This window comes from Pogoniulus pusillus, chromosome 4 (genome assembly GCF_015220805.1).
Source record: "Pogoniulus pusillus isolate bPogPus1 chromosome 4, bPogPus1.pri, whole genome shotgun sequence".
Classification (NCBI taxonomy): domain Eukaryota; kingdom Metazoa; phylum Chordata; class Aves; order Piciformes; family Lybiidae; genus Pogoniulus; species Pogoniulus pusillus.
The window spans coordinates 33,216,200-33,232,992 of record NC_087267.1 but is presented as its reverse complement, the minus strand read 5'-3'; the positions used below and the strand labels follow the sequence as shown (position 1 = coordinate 33,232,992).

At 40.1% G+C, this 16,793-nt stretch overlaps 2 protein-coding genes across 2 annotated transcripts in view; one reads left to right on the top strand and one right to left on the bottom strand.

Moving 5' to 3' along the window:
- FBXL13 (F-box and leucine rich repeat protein 13) overlaps nucleotides 1-16,793 on the bottom strand; it is a 74,107-nt gene that overhangs the window by 40,439 nt on the left and 16,875 nt on the right. Inside the window, 1 exon segment of the mRNA XM_064142557.1 lies at nucleotides 13,654-13,789. Coding sequence (XP_063998627.1) covers nucleotides 13,654-13,789 — 136 coding nt within the window.
- Nucleotides 3,674-9,763, top strand: LRRC17 (leucine rich repeat containing 17). Its single transcript, XM_064142917.1, has 3 exons — nucleotides 3,674-4,427; nucleotides 8,092-8,247; nucleotides 8,787-9,763. The coding sequence occupies exons 1-3, from the start codon at nucleotides 3,674-3,676 to the stop codon at nucleotides 9,188-9,190; spliced, it is 1,314 nt and encodes a 437-aa protein (XP_063998987.1). The 3' UTR covers nucleotides 9,191-9,763.

Below are 16,793 nucleotides of genomic sequence, written 5' to 3'. Positions count from 1 at the left end.
TTCTGCAAGCATGGAATTTCAGAGAATCAGCTGCCTGAGACAATCTCTTCTCTGTATGCATAATCTCTTACTTTTAGAAACTCCTGTTTTACAGAGATTGTTGCAATTTTAACAAAACAATGAAAGCTAGATGTCTGACACTAGAAACAACACTCAAAACATCCCTTTGGCCACTCTTCTGCCAAATTTGGAGTCTATCCTCCAGGGTAAAGATGTGAAAACTGCAGTTAAACATAGCAATACTTTTTGCCTTAAAGTGATCTTTAAAAAGAACTGATTTGTTTAAACTGAAATGAACAAAGTGTCCTGACACGTCCTTATGTACCTAATATGGAAAATCCAGTAAGAAAGATTGATAAGAGTTAAAAATTATTTATTATCTCTTAAAACACATTTTCACATGGTAAGCCACACACCTATTTTTAATTACAACCAAGCATTAATACAACAACAAATCTGTATACTTTGTTCTCTAGGGACTATGACTTCACTGCTAACTTGTAGTGCCAACTCAGAGCCTTTTTGAAGATAAGGACAAAACTGAGAGGAATTGCACAGGTCAAAAGAACCTAACCAATTAAAACCATCATTAAGGCTGCTACACCCCAGAAATGGCATCTATCTTACATGTTTTGTGTCCTAGCACTAAATGTGATACAATATGTGCAGGTTCACATGTGAACATGCTCCTGAAAGCAGCCAGGAGGAAAGGGACTTCGGGGTATTGGTAGATAGTAGGCTGAAGATGTGTGCCCAGGTGGCCAAGAGAGCCAATGGCATCCTGGCCTGCATCAGGAACAGTGTGGCCAGTAGGACAAGGGAGGTTATTCTTCCCCTGTACTCAACACTGGTCAGGCCACACCTTGAGTCCTATGTTCAGTTCTGGGCCCCTCAATTCAAGAGAGATGTTGAGGTGCTGGAACATGTCCAGAGAAGGGCAACCAAGCTAGTGAGGGGCCTGGAACACAAACCCTATGAGGAGAGGCTGAGGGAGCTGGGGTTGTTTAGCCTGGAGAAGAGGAGGCTCAGGGGGAACCTCATTGCTGTTTACAACTACCTGAAGGGACATTGTAGCCAGGTGGGGGGTGGCCTCTTCTCTCAGGCAACCAGCAAGAGAACAAGGGGACACAGTCTCAAGTTGTGCCAGGGTAGGTCTAGGCTGGATGTTAGGAGAAAGTTCTTCACAGAGAGAGTGATTGGCATTGGAATGGGCTGCCCAGGGAGGTGGTGGAGGCAACGTCCCTGGAGGTGTTCAAGAAAAGATTGGATGAGGCATTTGGTGCCATGGTCTAGTTGACTGGATAGGGCTGGGTGCTAGTTTGGACTGGCTGATCTTGGAGGTCTCTTCCAACCTGGTTGATTCTATGATTCTACGATTCTCACTTTGGTAGGAGAGATTAGTATAGTTTAGTAAGCAGATAGAATATAACAAGTCCACTTCAGACCAAAGAGATGGAAAGGAGGAGGAAAGACTCCACAGTTACTACCTTTCCTCCCCCAAGTTCTTTTTCTGTTTCTGAGCTCTCCTGGACAGACTAAGTTATTCTACTATCAGAAAGATGAACAGTTGTAAACCACACAAGGCATCCCAGTTAGGATTCAAGTTACTAAAACACATGATTAATTTACGTTGATAAGCATACAGCTGCCAAAAAAAGTAACAAATCAAATGTCCTTTTTTTTAATGTAAGAGATAAACTTGCACTGTCGACATTCATTCTCACTGTGAAATAACAGAACTCAAATGCAGGCAGACAACTGGCAGCTACAGGAACAAAAGGAAGAAAGCAGTTAGTGGTTTTCCAAAGATACTGTTAACAACTGGCCACGTGGTTAAGAGGGATGCAGTAGAATCATAGAATCATAGAATCAACCAGGTTGGAAGAGACCTCCAAGATCAGCCAGTCCAACCTAGCACCCAGACCTATCCACTCAACTAGACTGTGGCACCGAGTGCCTCATCCAGGCTTTTCTTGAACACCTCCAGGGACGGTGCCTCCACCACTTCCCTGGGCAGCCCATTCCAATGCCAATCACTCTCTCTGGGAAGAACTTCCTCCTAACATCCAGCCTATACCTACCCCGACACAACCTGAGACTGTGTCCTCTTGTTCTCTTGCTGGTTGCCTGGGAGAAGAGGCCAACCCCCACCTGGCTACAATGTCCCTTCAGGTAGCTGTAGGACACATGGACAGGATTGCTCCATCTGTCCACTAAGTAAGAACTGCATACATACTAAGAATACCCTGAAGTCAAGACCTCTTTTAAACCAATCTAAGAACTGTCTAAAAAATCACCCTTTTATTTTTCATTGAAAAGATTTTTACCTGGTATTAGTTGTTTTATTATGTCACCTTTTCTTCAGGTTAAAAAAAAAATTTCCCAAGTCTCAAACCATGGTGGTTTAGAAAGAGAAGAGCTGTGAGATGACCTGCACTCAAGATTAGCATTCAATACCTTCCCAGGTGCTAAGGTCAAAAAAACTGAACATAAAGATGTCCACACTCATACAGAGACAGTAACTAAGCAGTTAAACCAAACAACAAAGAATTTACAGATAGTTCCAGAAATAATTACACCAGCAGAAGTAGGAATTTTGTGGGACAGAAAAAAATTAGAAAATACAAAAGGCTGAGGGGTTAAAATGCTTCTAAGGAAACACAACTTTGTGGCCCAAATTCACTGAAAATTAAGGAAAAGGGCAGTACACAGGAGTCCTACAGTAATTTCAGGCCAAAACATTACTAAAAATACTGAGGCAATTCTGGACGTGCTTGCAGGGAGTAGTCCTTGTCTTGACCTAACAATAATTCCTAATGATTGTATTTGGCTTCCTTGAAAAGGCAAGAGCTTCTGGCTTGCCTTTCTGCACTTTGCCTTTGCAGGAGGACCTGGAAGTGGTTTGAAACAGGCCATAGCCAGGACCTGCAGGTTCTCTTTGCACTCTGCCTGAGCTTAATGACATAGAGCCTCACAGAGTCTTACAAAAGACTATTTATGGGTCCTCCTCAGAGCTCTGCCAACTTTGCCTACTAGCATGGGCCATGAAATGCACATGGTAGTAGCAGGGCTAGTTATGATGAATCGAGACTCAACCTTTTCACAGTCCTTTTCATACTTGAGTGCAGTTTGAACCTGGGGTCACTGCATGACTTTCTCTGGTTTGGCTCTTGTGTGTGTTCCAATGGGTCAAAGCCAGAAAGCTGCAAAGTTTCAGCTTCCAGCTTGTTTTTCATGCTCATCTTCCAAGATTAACTTAAATACAAAGAAGATTCATCCTGGTGCTGTTTAACTGAATATGCAAGAACCTTCTAACAAAAATCAATTAGAAACTGGTCTATACAGTATCTCATGTTCAACCAAAATAACTGACAACAGAGCAGAGATGGCAAAACCAACAAAAACAAGAGGTAGTCCATTAAATCTTTAAAGTATTTGTGAAGCTCCAAGTAGTGTGATGATTGAGTACTTGACTAAATGTTGTGTGTTATGTACAGTCCTCCATGAAAATGCCTGTTTAATCTGATTTAATCTTTTATTTTTCTTCCAACACAGGGATCCCACATACCCCAGCTGTGCCTCCTCAGATCTGTTCACCACTGACTTAGACTATCCAAAAATTTCAACTGTTCCAGCTGTCACAGAAAACACTTAGGGCCAGCTGAATGTCAGGATGCAAGTAGTTACTATTACACTACTCCTCCTCCTTTGTAAAGCATTTGATTGTAGGAAGACAAGGAACAGGAGTCCGAGAAACCATGAAAGGGAAAACATCTTAAGAAAAGCACCTAGCCCTGCTAAGCGCAGTGCCCAAGAGCTGCCATGTGAAATATACACTTATGTTCATGAGAAATACCTAGACTGTCAGGAAAGAAAGCTGGTTTTTGTGGCACCTGATTGGCCAGAGGATTTAAAACATATGCTGCTTGCAAGAAACAGGATTCGTAAACTGAAAAACAATATGTTTTCCAAATATAAAGTGCTGAAAAGTCTGGATTTACAACAGAATGAGATATCTAAAATTGAGAGTGAGGCTTTTTTTGGGTTGAATAAGCTTACTACACTCTTGCTGCAGCATAACCAAATTAAGAGCTTATCCGAGGAGATTTTTATTTATACACCTAGACTAAACTACCTGCGTCTTTATGATAATCCCTGGCATTGCAACTGTGAACTAGAAACTCTCATTACAATGCTGCAGGTTCCAACAAACAGGAATCTGGGAAATTATGCCAAGTGTGTGCATCCAATAGAACTGAAAAATCAAAAACTAAAGCAGATAAAAGCTGAACAGCTGTGTACTGAAGAGGACAGGCAGGAGCCCCAAAACATAAAGCAGAAGCCTGAAGTTGTCAAACCAGAATTTGATTCCTCTTTGTGCCACATGTATGTGTTTCCTGCACCAACTCTGAACTGCCAAAGGAAAGGTTTGTATCTATCCTTGTAACTCCAGGAATGATTTCAATAGCCTTGCTCCCTTGCTGCATCTATCCACGTATTATTTACATATACTAACACAATACTAGTCTAATATTTGCTTTACTTAAACTAATGCTGTTAATTGTTTTTCCCTCATAACTACAAGCAATAAGTAGGATTTTTATTTTGCATTTTCCCTCTACTCTGCAGCCCCATCTCCACAGACTGGAATTTTTTAGTGATCCAGTATGAGGTATCAAACATAAACCAAGAGGAACAAAGTTATGCACATAATAAAGTTCCTGAAAGACCAGCACCTCACTAGTCTGATTTTACAAACACACTCATCAGCTATATTACAGCTGTGCTGAAATTGCTTTAGTGGTAGAGAACAGCACAAAGTGCCTTTTTTTTCTTCTCAATGTACAAACACAAAGATAGCAACACCTTTGACAGAAGCGAGATATGAAGCAGGACCGGAGCTGCCAGCTGTGCTAACAATGCCCAAAGGAGAGCCTTTGCACACTCATATTTCTGGGCAAGGTTTCTTCCACTAAGGGAAGAAACTGTATGCTTGTGTTCATAAAGAAATACATCCTTCGTGCTCTTCCTCTCAGCACCGAGCAAACATTTCAAATTTGAAGGGCCTTCAAGAAATGTTTTTCAGACACTTGGATTCATTCCATTCTGAAATCCTTCCCAGGCTCCTAAAAGTCACGGTTAAGCCTTAGGGGTAAAGCAGCTGGGGCACAGAGCAACACAGAAGTGCATATTTATTCCTACTTCCTATTTCCCATATTTTATCCCATAATGAAACAAAGCAAACAACAAAACAATTCAGAAAAGGGCCATTCTTTAGCATCTCAAGTTTGAAAAGTATTGCTAGAAGTAGCCAAACTAGAGAGGATTTTTTTCCCAACTTCTGTGCAGCACAGCCTATGATACCAGACCATGGTTTGCCCACTCGTTTCTTGCTGGGTGTTTGCTAAACTTCTGTTTGCCTTTGCAGTGACTTACATTTATATAACAACTCTGTGTGCCCTTATTCGTGGCTCTTAATGGCAGAGACAAGCACAGAAGCCAAAATAAGGAGGCAGTATCTAAGTATAAAGAATTAACCATTTAGATATTTGATTACACGGTCTGTCATGTCATCATGTCAGAACAAAGAGCCCACATTTTTCACTTTTTTACCTCTGTTAAATTCCTTTCCTCTACCTGTGGCTCACTTTTCTCTCTCTTCTACCATGCAGACACTATAGATTTTTTATTTAAGATTTACATTTTTTATTGGCTAACATTTATTTCTTCCTTCATGTTTACCTACTTTATTAATCAATTAAATACTGCAATCCTAATTATGCTTCACAGGTTTTTAATTATCTCATTACTTTATGGCTCCAGTAAACTGCACTATGGAACAAAACCTAGGGATATATTATAATCTTAGTATAAGAATGCACTGACTTTCTGGCTCTCCTCATTTAGTGGTACCAAAGGGAAGTGCTGAATATATGAACATTCAACTCAAAAACTTTTGGCAAGGAAAACATTACTTTTTTTCTCTCTACTTCATAAAACATTCAGTATGGCCTGCTCTTCATGGCAGTTTCAGTCTTTTGCAGCATTTTAAAATACATTTTACTATCTTTAGCACTAATAATGAAGGAAGAAAGTTATTTGACCTCTACATGACTGTATTAAAGGGTACAGGGACTCCTTTCTTAAGGTTAGGAACTAAGCCTTTCAGAGCAGGACCTCCTGACTGTCTGGTATAGACACATTGAGTACATTCAGTATCTTTTAGGAAGTAACAGATCTATTGTGCATATGCTTGACAGCTGGATGCAGACATCCCATGGACATTTGGGATTTCTGAACACATGGCAATCTTTGATGAAAGTATTGCACTTACTGTCTTTGCATATAATTGCTGTGCAGCAGATGCACAATTTCACTGGAATTTTCATCAGAAACAGTGGTATAATGCACTTAAAATCCTGGAAGGAAAAAAATCTCTAAATTCACATAGGCAAGATTTCAGAATAGGAGGGAAGATGCATTGGTTGCCAAAGGAGTAAGATGACATGAAAAGCTGCAATCTATTATTTCTTTCCAATGGAGCAGCTCGAGGGACAAGCAGTGTACCAGTACCATGTGTCTCTAAGAAGACAGGACAATAGGTCAGCAGCTTTCAGTTAAAGTCATTAAAGAAGCATTGTAAAAACACATATAACCATGTGTATCTTCTCCTCTTTGAAGAACTTGTCTCATCAGAGCAGTGATATGCCACATCTTTCAGAATGAAAATATCCTGCATCCTTGATTCTGTCTTACCAAAAAAGCAAAGAAAACTGGAAGCAAAAGTAGCTTCTGTTTGTTCTTCTGGAAAAGAATTTGCATTTGCAAAAGCAGTTGAAAAAACTCTGCTTTCTAGTACTGCCAATCTCTGCAAATCTATATTCAAGCATTAACTGGGTGATAAATAGGCCCTGAAACTTTGATTATCTGCACAAGCAGGAAGTGCTCCAATGAGAACAGGCTGGAGCAGTTGCAGTATTTATGTATTTATAATACCAAAGCCCTACTCCAAACTAGATCTGAGGCTTTTAAATGTTGTTCTAGTCTCAAGAACAGCTGATGCATTAGACATTTCAGACATCAAGAAATACACTTACAATACACATTTCAGCACAGACCCAGAAACTGCTTGCTTTCATTCAAAAACGGTTACGAGATCCACTCATCTTCTTGTTACAAGAGCCCAGGATCTGAACACTCACTGAGTAAACACATTCTGGAGATCAAATTTATTAACATTATCCTGAGAGGATTCAAGCCACAGTTTGAACTTCTCAAGAATGTGTCCTTACCACTGGACTAGAAGCTACTCTTTCTATAACTCTTTCAAGAGACATTGCAAGGATATGCACAGGTGACTGAAAGGGGCTTGGCTACCTTGGCAATGCCAGTGATAAAGGCAGAGAGAATTCCAGGGTGCTGCCTGCACACAAGGTAACTGTAAGTATCCTAATAAACATGAAATCTGAAACAGTAATAAAGCACCACACAACTTCAGCTACAGCAGTATCATTATAATGACAAATGTTACTACAAATACTGTAACAACCAGCATTTTTATTGCTGATAGTATTTAGAACATTTCACCTTTTGGTAGCACAAAACAAGATATGAAGGGCAGCATAACAGGCAATGTTCATCTACTAGTGAACATTTTTTCATACAGTTACTCTGGTTTCAAGCCCTTCTCACATACATTTATTAGTATATTAGCTTCACTATCTAACTGGCCCCTATGACAACGAATAGTACAGTTCTACTAAAACAGAAACATAAACCACAGAAAGTGGCTTTTACTACAGGAACTAATGAAGGGACAAAATCTTGCACAGACGTGGCACTTGGTGCCATGGTCTAGCCTTGAGAATTGTGGTAAAGGGTTGGACTTGATCTGTGAGGTCTCTTCCAACCTTGTTGATACTGTGAAATTCAGAAGTTGAAAAAACACATTGACAGTAGTAGAGGGGATTAAAGGAAAGAAAATTAGAAAGAATGCTAGACTGACAGAACTCTGTGTGGCATGTATCAGTGATATCTAAGCACTGAAAATCATCCAAGGCTGATGCAAGTTATGTCTTTTTAATTTTTAAGATTTAAAGAAAGTTCCAGGCAACATTCCTCCAGACATAGTTAAACTTGACTTGTCCCACAACAAAATTAGACAGCTACGAGCGAAAGAGTTTGAAGATGTCAGTGAACTGAAGATACTAAACCTGAACAGTAATGGAATAGCTTACATTGATCCTGGTAAGAGTCATTTAAAATATTTATTAAACAGGCATTTGTGTTTTATTGACTACAAATTGTGATAACATGTCTATCAGATACAAATGGGGGGAAAGGATCTAAAAAACTAGACATTGTTGCAAATTTTACCTTTTGTAACTATGCATAGAGTAATGGTTTGCACTATATTTCATATGTTCATAAAACTGGTTGGGTTGAAAGTGACCTTAAATATCATCCAATTCCACTAGACCAGGTTGTTCAAGGATGAACAATCCCTAGCATTCTGTGATGGCTCTCATGAGCAAATCAAGCATTCATTCACCTTTGTCTACCTTCACACATGTCAATTCAGTGTTTTTTAACTTTACCAGCAGCACAAATCCTCTAAAGCAAATATTTTTACAGCAATACATTGCTTGTCAAGGCATGAGCCACATTTTAATGCTCAGTCTTTGAAGTCTTTTTTGTAGCCTTTTGCAGAAAAACAATTAATACATGTATAATAATGAAAATGGTTTTATTTAGAAGGTACTGATAACTATTTTTCTGCTAACTAGCTGCTTTCTCGGGCCTCAATAACTTAGAGGAGCTGGATCTATCAAACAACAGCTTGCAGAATTTTGAATATGGAGTATTGGAAGATCTTTACTTCCTGAAAATACTGTGGCTGAGAGAGAATCCTTGGAGATGTGATTACAACATTCATTATCTTTTCTACTGGTTGAAGCATCACTACAACGTCCACTACAATGGCCTCGAGTGCAAAATGCCTGAGGAATACAAAGGGTGGTCTATTGGAAAATACGTTCGAAGTTACTATGAGGAGTGTCCCAAAGACAAGCTGCCCATTTATCCAGAAACTTTTGATCTGGACAAAGAGGATGAGGAGTGGGAGCGACACAAAGAACAATCAGTGCAGACAGTGAAAAAGCACGGTGTGATTGTCACTGTGATAGGCTGAAAAGGGCATCTGCTATGGGGTCTTTAGTACCTTGGGATATTTGACTGACAAACCTACCTTGTTTACATTTCCTGTTCAATGTACCAATGGCCTGTAGGACTATCTGCCTACAGAGATTTATGTTTGTTGCAGTTAGTTACAAAATGGCATTAGTTACACAGCATCCTTCATCAAGTAATTGTTTCTGACAATTTCTTCTGGAGATTCTTGTGAAATACTCTGGCAACTATTTGAAATCATGTAGTGGAAATCAATAGGCACAAATGAGCAGAATTAGGCGGGTAGGAGCTGGCTTGTGTTTGAACACAGGTTATGTGTTGACATGGACTTGCTGCAGGATTGTGACCAACACACAATTTTCTTGAATGTAATGACAGGTTTTTGTATCCATCAGTTTTCTGAAATATTCTCAGAAAACATTTCTAAGACTTTTGTAACAGTTTCCTTTTTTTAACTGTATATGAAAAAGTAAATTGAAAACAAATCTTAAATACAGCTCTAGAAAACCAGGAATGGCAGTTGTCATACTGATTATGAGTCACATCCAGAAGTGGGGTTCTATTTACTGATTTAACAGTGGTTTTGCTCAGTCTTGAGTGAATAATTCTGTCTCTTCCATACCTGACCTGCCTGAAAGCAGGAGTAGCCAAGAAGTGGTTGGTTCCCAAGACCCAGCTTCGCATGTTCATATTTGCCTTGTTTGGGCTTTGCAGAGGCAGAGCTGAGGTCTTTCTAGAATGCATTTAGGTTATTGTGTCAGTTTGACACAGATTCCAACACATCACCTTAGGTGAAGAGGACAAGTGAAGTCTGACGTGGTCTGCACTCAGGACGGCAGTGTCCATGCGTACTGAAGGTTAGTATGGTTTGGAGTGTTCACCAGATGGTTAGTGCATTTTCAAAGTCCAGCTCACTTGTGAAGCACATTACAGCATCTCCTATCACCCAACTGCCTATGTGAATGGACATTCTTACAATGTTACTAATGATACAACTCCTTGCTACATAATTCACTGCCTAAAACTTCTTTGACAAAAAATAAGCTGGTTTTAGTGAATGGTTATTCCTATCTTTTGGAAAGATTGGGGCAGGCATAATGCAGGCTAACACCTTCCTCTGACAATGTCTAGTAGCAAATTCCCTGAGAATGACTGCACAAGCAAGAAAAGCGTAGAGAAACTATGATGATAGTATAGAAGAGGGCAGCCCAAGGGAAAAAAATATATTTGAAAAGCATAATATCAGGGGAATGAGTAACAATTTTAACTACTTCAGAATTACAGAGTTCATTGCCATTTCTCTGAGCTTCTCCAAAATGCACTGTAAAGTGGATCCTCCATAAAATACCACAATCACTGCCACATCTGTAAGATAATCCCAGGCCTTCCTCTTCCTTTATTGTATGTTTTTAAAGTCCATTCTTTCAGTAATTTCTCTCTTTCTCTGTCTATACTCAGGAAATCATTGCACGCTAGTGCATTGCCCTCCTGGTATGCAGTATCTGTTCAGAGTGCTATCTTAAGGTATGACCTAAAGAAGCAGTGCCCTTTTCTCTACATAGCACAAATGTGATGCAGAAAAGATTCTTTTATGCCATATTTTGCCATGACAGGGTGCAGGAAAAACAGAGAGGTCTGTACATACTATGAACAGTATTGGGAATAAAACTTCAGAGGAAATCTTAGTTCTTGCATTATGAAGGGCAGCAGCTTTCAAACAGTTCCCAGTCACATATGGAAGTCAAATGATTCTCTAGAGTCACTGAGTGCACGCCACAAACACCTAAGATGTTTTCCACGCATCTCATATACTCACATTTCTTTGGCACAATAGCACATTCACTTGCCAAAGACAGTCTGAGTCGGAATCACATACCACTCCCATGTAGATAGAAATGCACACATCACACACCAGAGCTGCAATACATAAAACTGCAGCAGATTAACTTACAAAAAACCCTTAACACAATTAGCCAGTCAAACAGACATAAAGCCCAGTTAGCATTACTGCTGTTGTACTGCTAACAATCAAAACATGCTGCCAAAATCTGTGTCATCTTGGATTTGTTTAGAAAGATGTGGTCAGAACTACAGCTTGGGCAAGTTCGAATGGAAAGGTTCATCACATCTGCGGATGCAACTGAGCAGACACTTCAGTGTAGTTTGTTAGCTGAAGAAATGTCTCAGAATTTCAATATTGTCTTCAATCACTAACAAAGGATAAAGAAATGGGTTTGCAGTAATTTTCAACTACCCACCAGAGTTTCAAAAGAATGGCACAAGCAGGCTATAGGATTGATAAACTCCTACAGAAGAAATATGGTTTTAATCTAAATAAGCACCAGTGCACTGACAGATGTTTACAATTAATAACACTGCACTGAAGAGATGAAAATGAATAACATATTTGATTTGAAGCCTAAGAAAACATAAATTATGAATAAAAAATGGAAAATATGTTTGCAGATAGATACATTTACTGTCTTTGACGTTTAAAGATAAATGGAAATGGATAGCAGTCACCATACTGATGTAACCAATGTACCAATACTTCTGAATTAATTATTTATTAATTATTAATTATTTTTACTAGATAGGATGTGACAGAATACTGTGGCAAAATAGGCAGAGTGAATGCAGAACTGAATTGTTCTTTACATGCTTTTAGCTCTAAACACAATAAATGTTACTATGGTTTTAGGTTGTGTAATCAAATGCACAAGAAAATTAAAATCCTAAAAAGGATTTACATTTTCAAGCACAGTCTCCAGAATGGAGATGACTTGGCTCTGTGAGATTTCTTTTGGCTTGCTTTCTTCTATTAGCTGCCAAAATTGATTATAATATTACATTGTTTCACTAAGCAGCTTGCATGCTGATATCATTGAGCATGTTATTTTATCCTGTGATTTAAAAGCCAAGACCATAATCAAATATACTTTTTTATTCTTGGCCCCATCATCACTCTAGAGAGCAAACTGTTCTCACCCATTGTTACACACTTTCTAAACCAAAACACACTGATATTGTTAGATGCTGCAGCATCACTTTCAGTCATGTATCATCTGATTAATAAATGCATTATAGTCAAAATACACATTTTGTTTGTAAAATAAAAACATTTTCCTTTTCTTTGTTATGCATTTGCACTCAATTAAAGTGTAGGCTAGAAAACAGTCAATCAGTAACATTCTCCTGCTTGAGAAATGCTGAAATAAAGCTGTGCCAGGAATTTTTTTGGGATCTTGCCTAGTTGCAGCAGAAGAGCTTTTCCTCCTGAAAACACTACCAAAATGCTGTAACATTCTTCATGATAAAATGGCTGAATAACAGTTAGGATGCAGGTAATTCCTAACACACCAAGGACACTTCTACAGCTAGCACTGAACCTCTGATCATAAAGGCTTTTCTTCTTCCTGCCCCCTTCTCTGCTCAGTGGAACATACAACTGCAGTGAGAAAAAGATTACTGATCTGACACTATTGCAAAATGCTGTCACAGAGGAATTAACTTCTGACTACATGGCCACATGTACGTCTAACATTATTATCAGGGAGGACTAAGATGGTTTTCTACACCCAGAGGGATCCTGTTTTGGCAGTACAATCAAGTACCTATTATTTGTACTAAAAGGGGAGGATGATTTCTTCACTAGTCTTGCTGGCCACATGACTCCTGACACAGGCCAGGATGCTGTTGGGTTTTTTTGGCCATCTGGGCACACTGCTGGCTCATGTTCTGCCAACTGCTGACCAAAAGCCCTAGGTCCTTTTCCACCAGGCAGCTTTTCAGTCACTCTGCCCCAATCCTGCAGCACTGTGTGGAGTTTACTATGAAGGCTATTGAGCACAGCTGCCAAGGGAGGCTGTGAAGTCTCCATCCTTGTGAGACATTCACAAGTTGTCTGGACATGGTCCTGGGCAACTGGCTCTAGGTAGCTCTGTTTGAGTAGGGGTATTGGACCAGATGACCTGAAGGTCTCTGCCAACCTCAACACTCTGTGAGTCTGTTATAATTGTCTCAGTAGAGTTGGATTCTGGCATTCTGATATACTTAAGCACGTCTGCATTCCAACCTTATTTGTCATATTAGAGCTTTTCAGACACACAGTAAACCACTCTATGGCATTTACGCTGTTTCAGCCAGGTGGACATCACTGGGCCTGCAGACTGCAATAAAAGAAAGGGAGATGCACTCAAAGTAATTTTACAGATCTCATACTCACATTGCTTTGTTACAGCTGGACAGAGGGAGAAGAATATAGGTAGTAAAAAGGGACAACAGCAAAGTACAGAGTGAAGACACAGTTTGAAAAGAGAATGTCCTGGGCAGTCTGATCTAGTTGGAAGTGTCCATATTCACTGCAGGGAGGTTAGACAAGATAACCTCTGAGGGTTCTTTCCAACCCAATGCACTCTGTGTAAACCCATGAATTAAAACTGAAGAAACACATGTAACACTTACCAATACTTTTAAAACTGGGCCAGTGAAGAGACGAGCAGCCTTGAAGATTCAGATGTAAGATATATGGATGCCACTTGTGCAAAATACTTACTGCTGTTTGGTCCTGAACTTTATTTCTCACCGATGAGAAATTGATCTAAAAACGAAAACACAAAAATATACATTAAATAGGTAGCACATACAAAATCCACATTATTACATCACATTTGTTTGTTGTACATTTCATAACTAAAGTTTATTACCCAAATGCTTTGAAAAATTAATCAATGCTATGCAAAATGCTTGGAAGTGGATACAATTCCTGGAAGGCAGGCTGTCGTGGTAGGCCTGATGGGCCAGAAATAGGCTTATACATGTAATGGCTTGCCTAGGCATGCTTTTCTCCTGTGGTAAACAAGGCACACACACTTAGCTTGTGCCTGCCTTTTGCAAGGCCTATACTTTTCCCAAATTTGGGTAAAGCAAGCCTATGGCTTTGCCTAATACGGTCAGGCTTGGCTAACGGCCATTCTGATTGGCTATTCTGTGTCCAGAGGGCAATTAATCTCAGCCCACATTGATAAAAAGAGATATCCAGGTAAAAACAGTGTGCTCTGCTGTGCTGTGCCATTGTATTTGTGCCTGCTGTTGTCTGCTGCTATTGCTTACTGCCTTATTGTTTGCCTGGAACCTCCACTGTCATGAGTTTACCAGGAACAGACCCTAAATGCCGCCATGCGATCAGCCTGCATAGCCAGTGTGACATCATGCTGAGACTGCACATCTCAAGACACTCTGCCTACATCTGAAAGTCTCCTGCCAAGACAAGAAGTCCTGGAGATACACAGATCGTCCAGAGGAGACAGGAGACAAGGTCAGAGATTGTCTGCCTCCTTTCCCCAGAAGCCTGGGAAGAATCAAGTTTCAGCGCCTGACAAGACAGAATTCCCTGAAAGCATCTGGGTACTGTCTGGGACTGTGGCTAGTCCCCGTGAGTCAAGTAATAATAATTGTGTGAGTAAATACTTAAAAGCCTCTTTGTAATTCTCCATTGCCTCTTTGTAATTGTCCCGGGTTGGGGGAGGTTCCCCCCGGGGAGAAGTGGACTCAGCACAACACAAAACCCTTTTCTTTGAAAGTCAGGGAAAGATGAAATTGTATTTTCTTATAGTATAACAATGTAAAGAGAGATAATAACTAGAGAAGGAAAGAAGGAAAAAAAAAACCCAATACAATAACCTTAAGGGAGATGGGGGAGGGGTCAAGTGGCAGCGAAGCAGCAAAGCAGCAGTAGCCAAAACAGCAGCCGGGGGACGACAGGCAAAGCTGCAGCAGCACAAGCCAGCGGGAGAAAAAGGGGCAGAACAAACTGTGCTTCTAGACATTAAGTTCTTGATGCTCCAATGAAATTATATTAATTTATCTATTGTTGCCATTTATGTGACCTATCCCTGGAATGTTCATCTCTCCCCTATGTCTGAGCTAGAGGATCAGCTCAAACGGCCACAGTAATTCTCCATTGCCTTCTGCCATAAGCAGAAGGAACTCCTTGCATCCACCTAGTGGGCAAGCGGTATATTGGTTGTGAGCAGTACTTGGTTGCAAGAACACTCTCTTCCGGTTCAGTTAATGTTTGTATATTTTGCTTGTTATTATCTGTAAAATATTCCCATGATGGTGCAAAGAACTGATCATTATTACTGTTAAAACTAGTGGACAGGGGTGGCAAGAGTTCAGAATATAAAAATCAATAAACAATATTAATTTTGGAAAAAATACCATCTCACATTAATTAATTTGCCCTTCATAACACCAGAGGTTCAAAACTTTTTTTGCTTTTTCACTTTCTTATTAGAACGTTGTTGTTCTTAAATTAAAATTACCAGGAGTTTTAATATTAGTTTCACTAAAACCATCACAGCAACTTAAATGTAGATATAATAAACACTCCAGCGGAGCAGAAACTCTCCAAAATATACACAACAGCTAAGTACATCAGAAGGTTAAAGAAACTCACAGAGAACAGGGAGCTGTCAGACAGCAGCATTGTTAATCTCTCTAGAAATTCTTTACCTCAGTCAAGAAGGCAGATATAAGCCTCCAGCTACCTGAAAACTAAAGCCCTATGTTCCACTTGGGGAACAGACAGCGTATTTGGGAGACTCAGGTCCAGATTTCCTCAGATTCACAAGACACAACTCTGCTCACCTTCTGGATCCCAAAATCATCTCTTTAAGTGGAAGAAAGGTGCCTAGAGTCAGGACCTTGGCTCACCAACAGACTGCAACTTCTTCCTTCCTCTGGGGTTTAGCTACCACAGCCCAAGATCTGTTCCTATATGGTGAAGCAGTGCAACCCTGGACAAGACTTTTTAACAACAATCTATTGTGTGAAAGAACTGGAGAAGCCTCATCAGGAGGTTCCTGATAATCCATTAAGGGCTCCCCTTAAATTTATGCCCTACCCTGAGTCTTTGCTTGAGTCTTAGGCACGTCCATGTCCAGCTGTGTGTTTAGCTGACCCTGACCCTCACTCATGGACTTCACTTGGTTACTTGACTATGGAGATGCCTTTTCACTACAAGGCTGACTGGCAGCATCTGTGAGTAGCTGACCTTGGTTAGTCTCAATAGATATACTCAGCTCTCCTTGCTCAGGTTCTGTGGGGCTGTGTCCTTGACAGTGAGAGAGCACTGCCTGCCGTTCTAGTATTCCTAGCTTCCAGCTTGACTGCCCTTGCAGAGCAGCCCTTCTGCCTTCTCATATCAAGTTCTAGAGGTGATGCAGCTTTTGGAGAAAAGAAACAGTCACCTTGCTCATCACCATCATTACAAACTTTCAGGTCCACAAAAAAATACCTGTCACATTAGACACTTCCAGGATTATGCAGAAGATGCAGAGGGTATTTTGGTTTGTAATTTCAGACTTGAGGGCCCAAAATATTGCACTTTAAAAAACGTGGCCTTAATATTTCTTTGTACTGCTGATAAATAGCTATTTGTGAGACAGAAATACAGAGGCCACTAACTGAGGTGTCACAGCTACTCTTAAGCCACTGCCCCTGACTGGCAAACCTTGAGGTATTCCTTCACACCTGAAGCCTCACCCCACTACTGAAGGCTACAGAAGTGAGCAGTGTGATTGCATTTTTAAGTTCAAGGC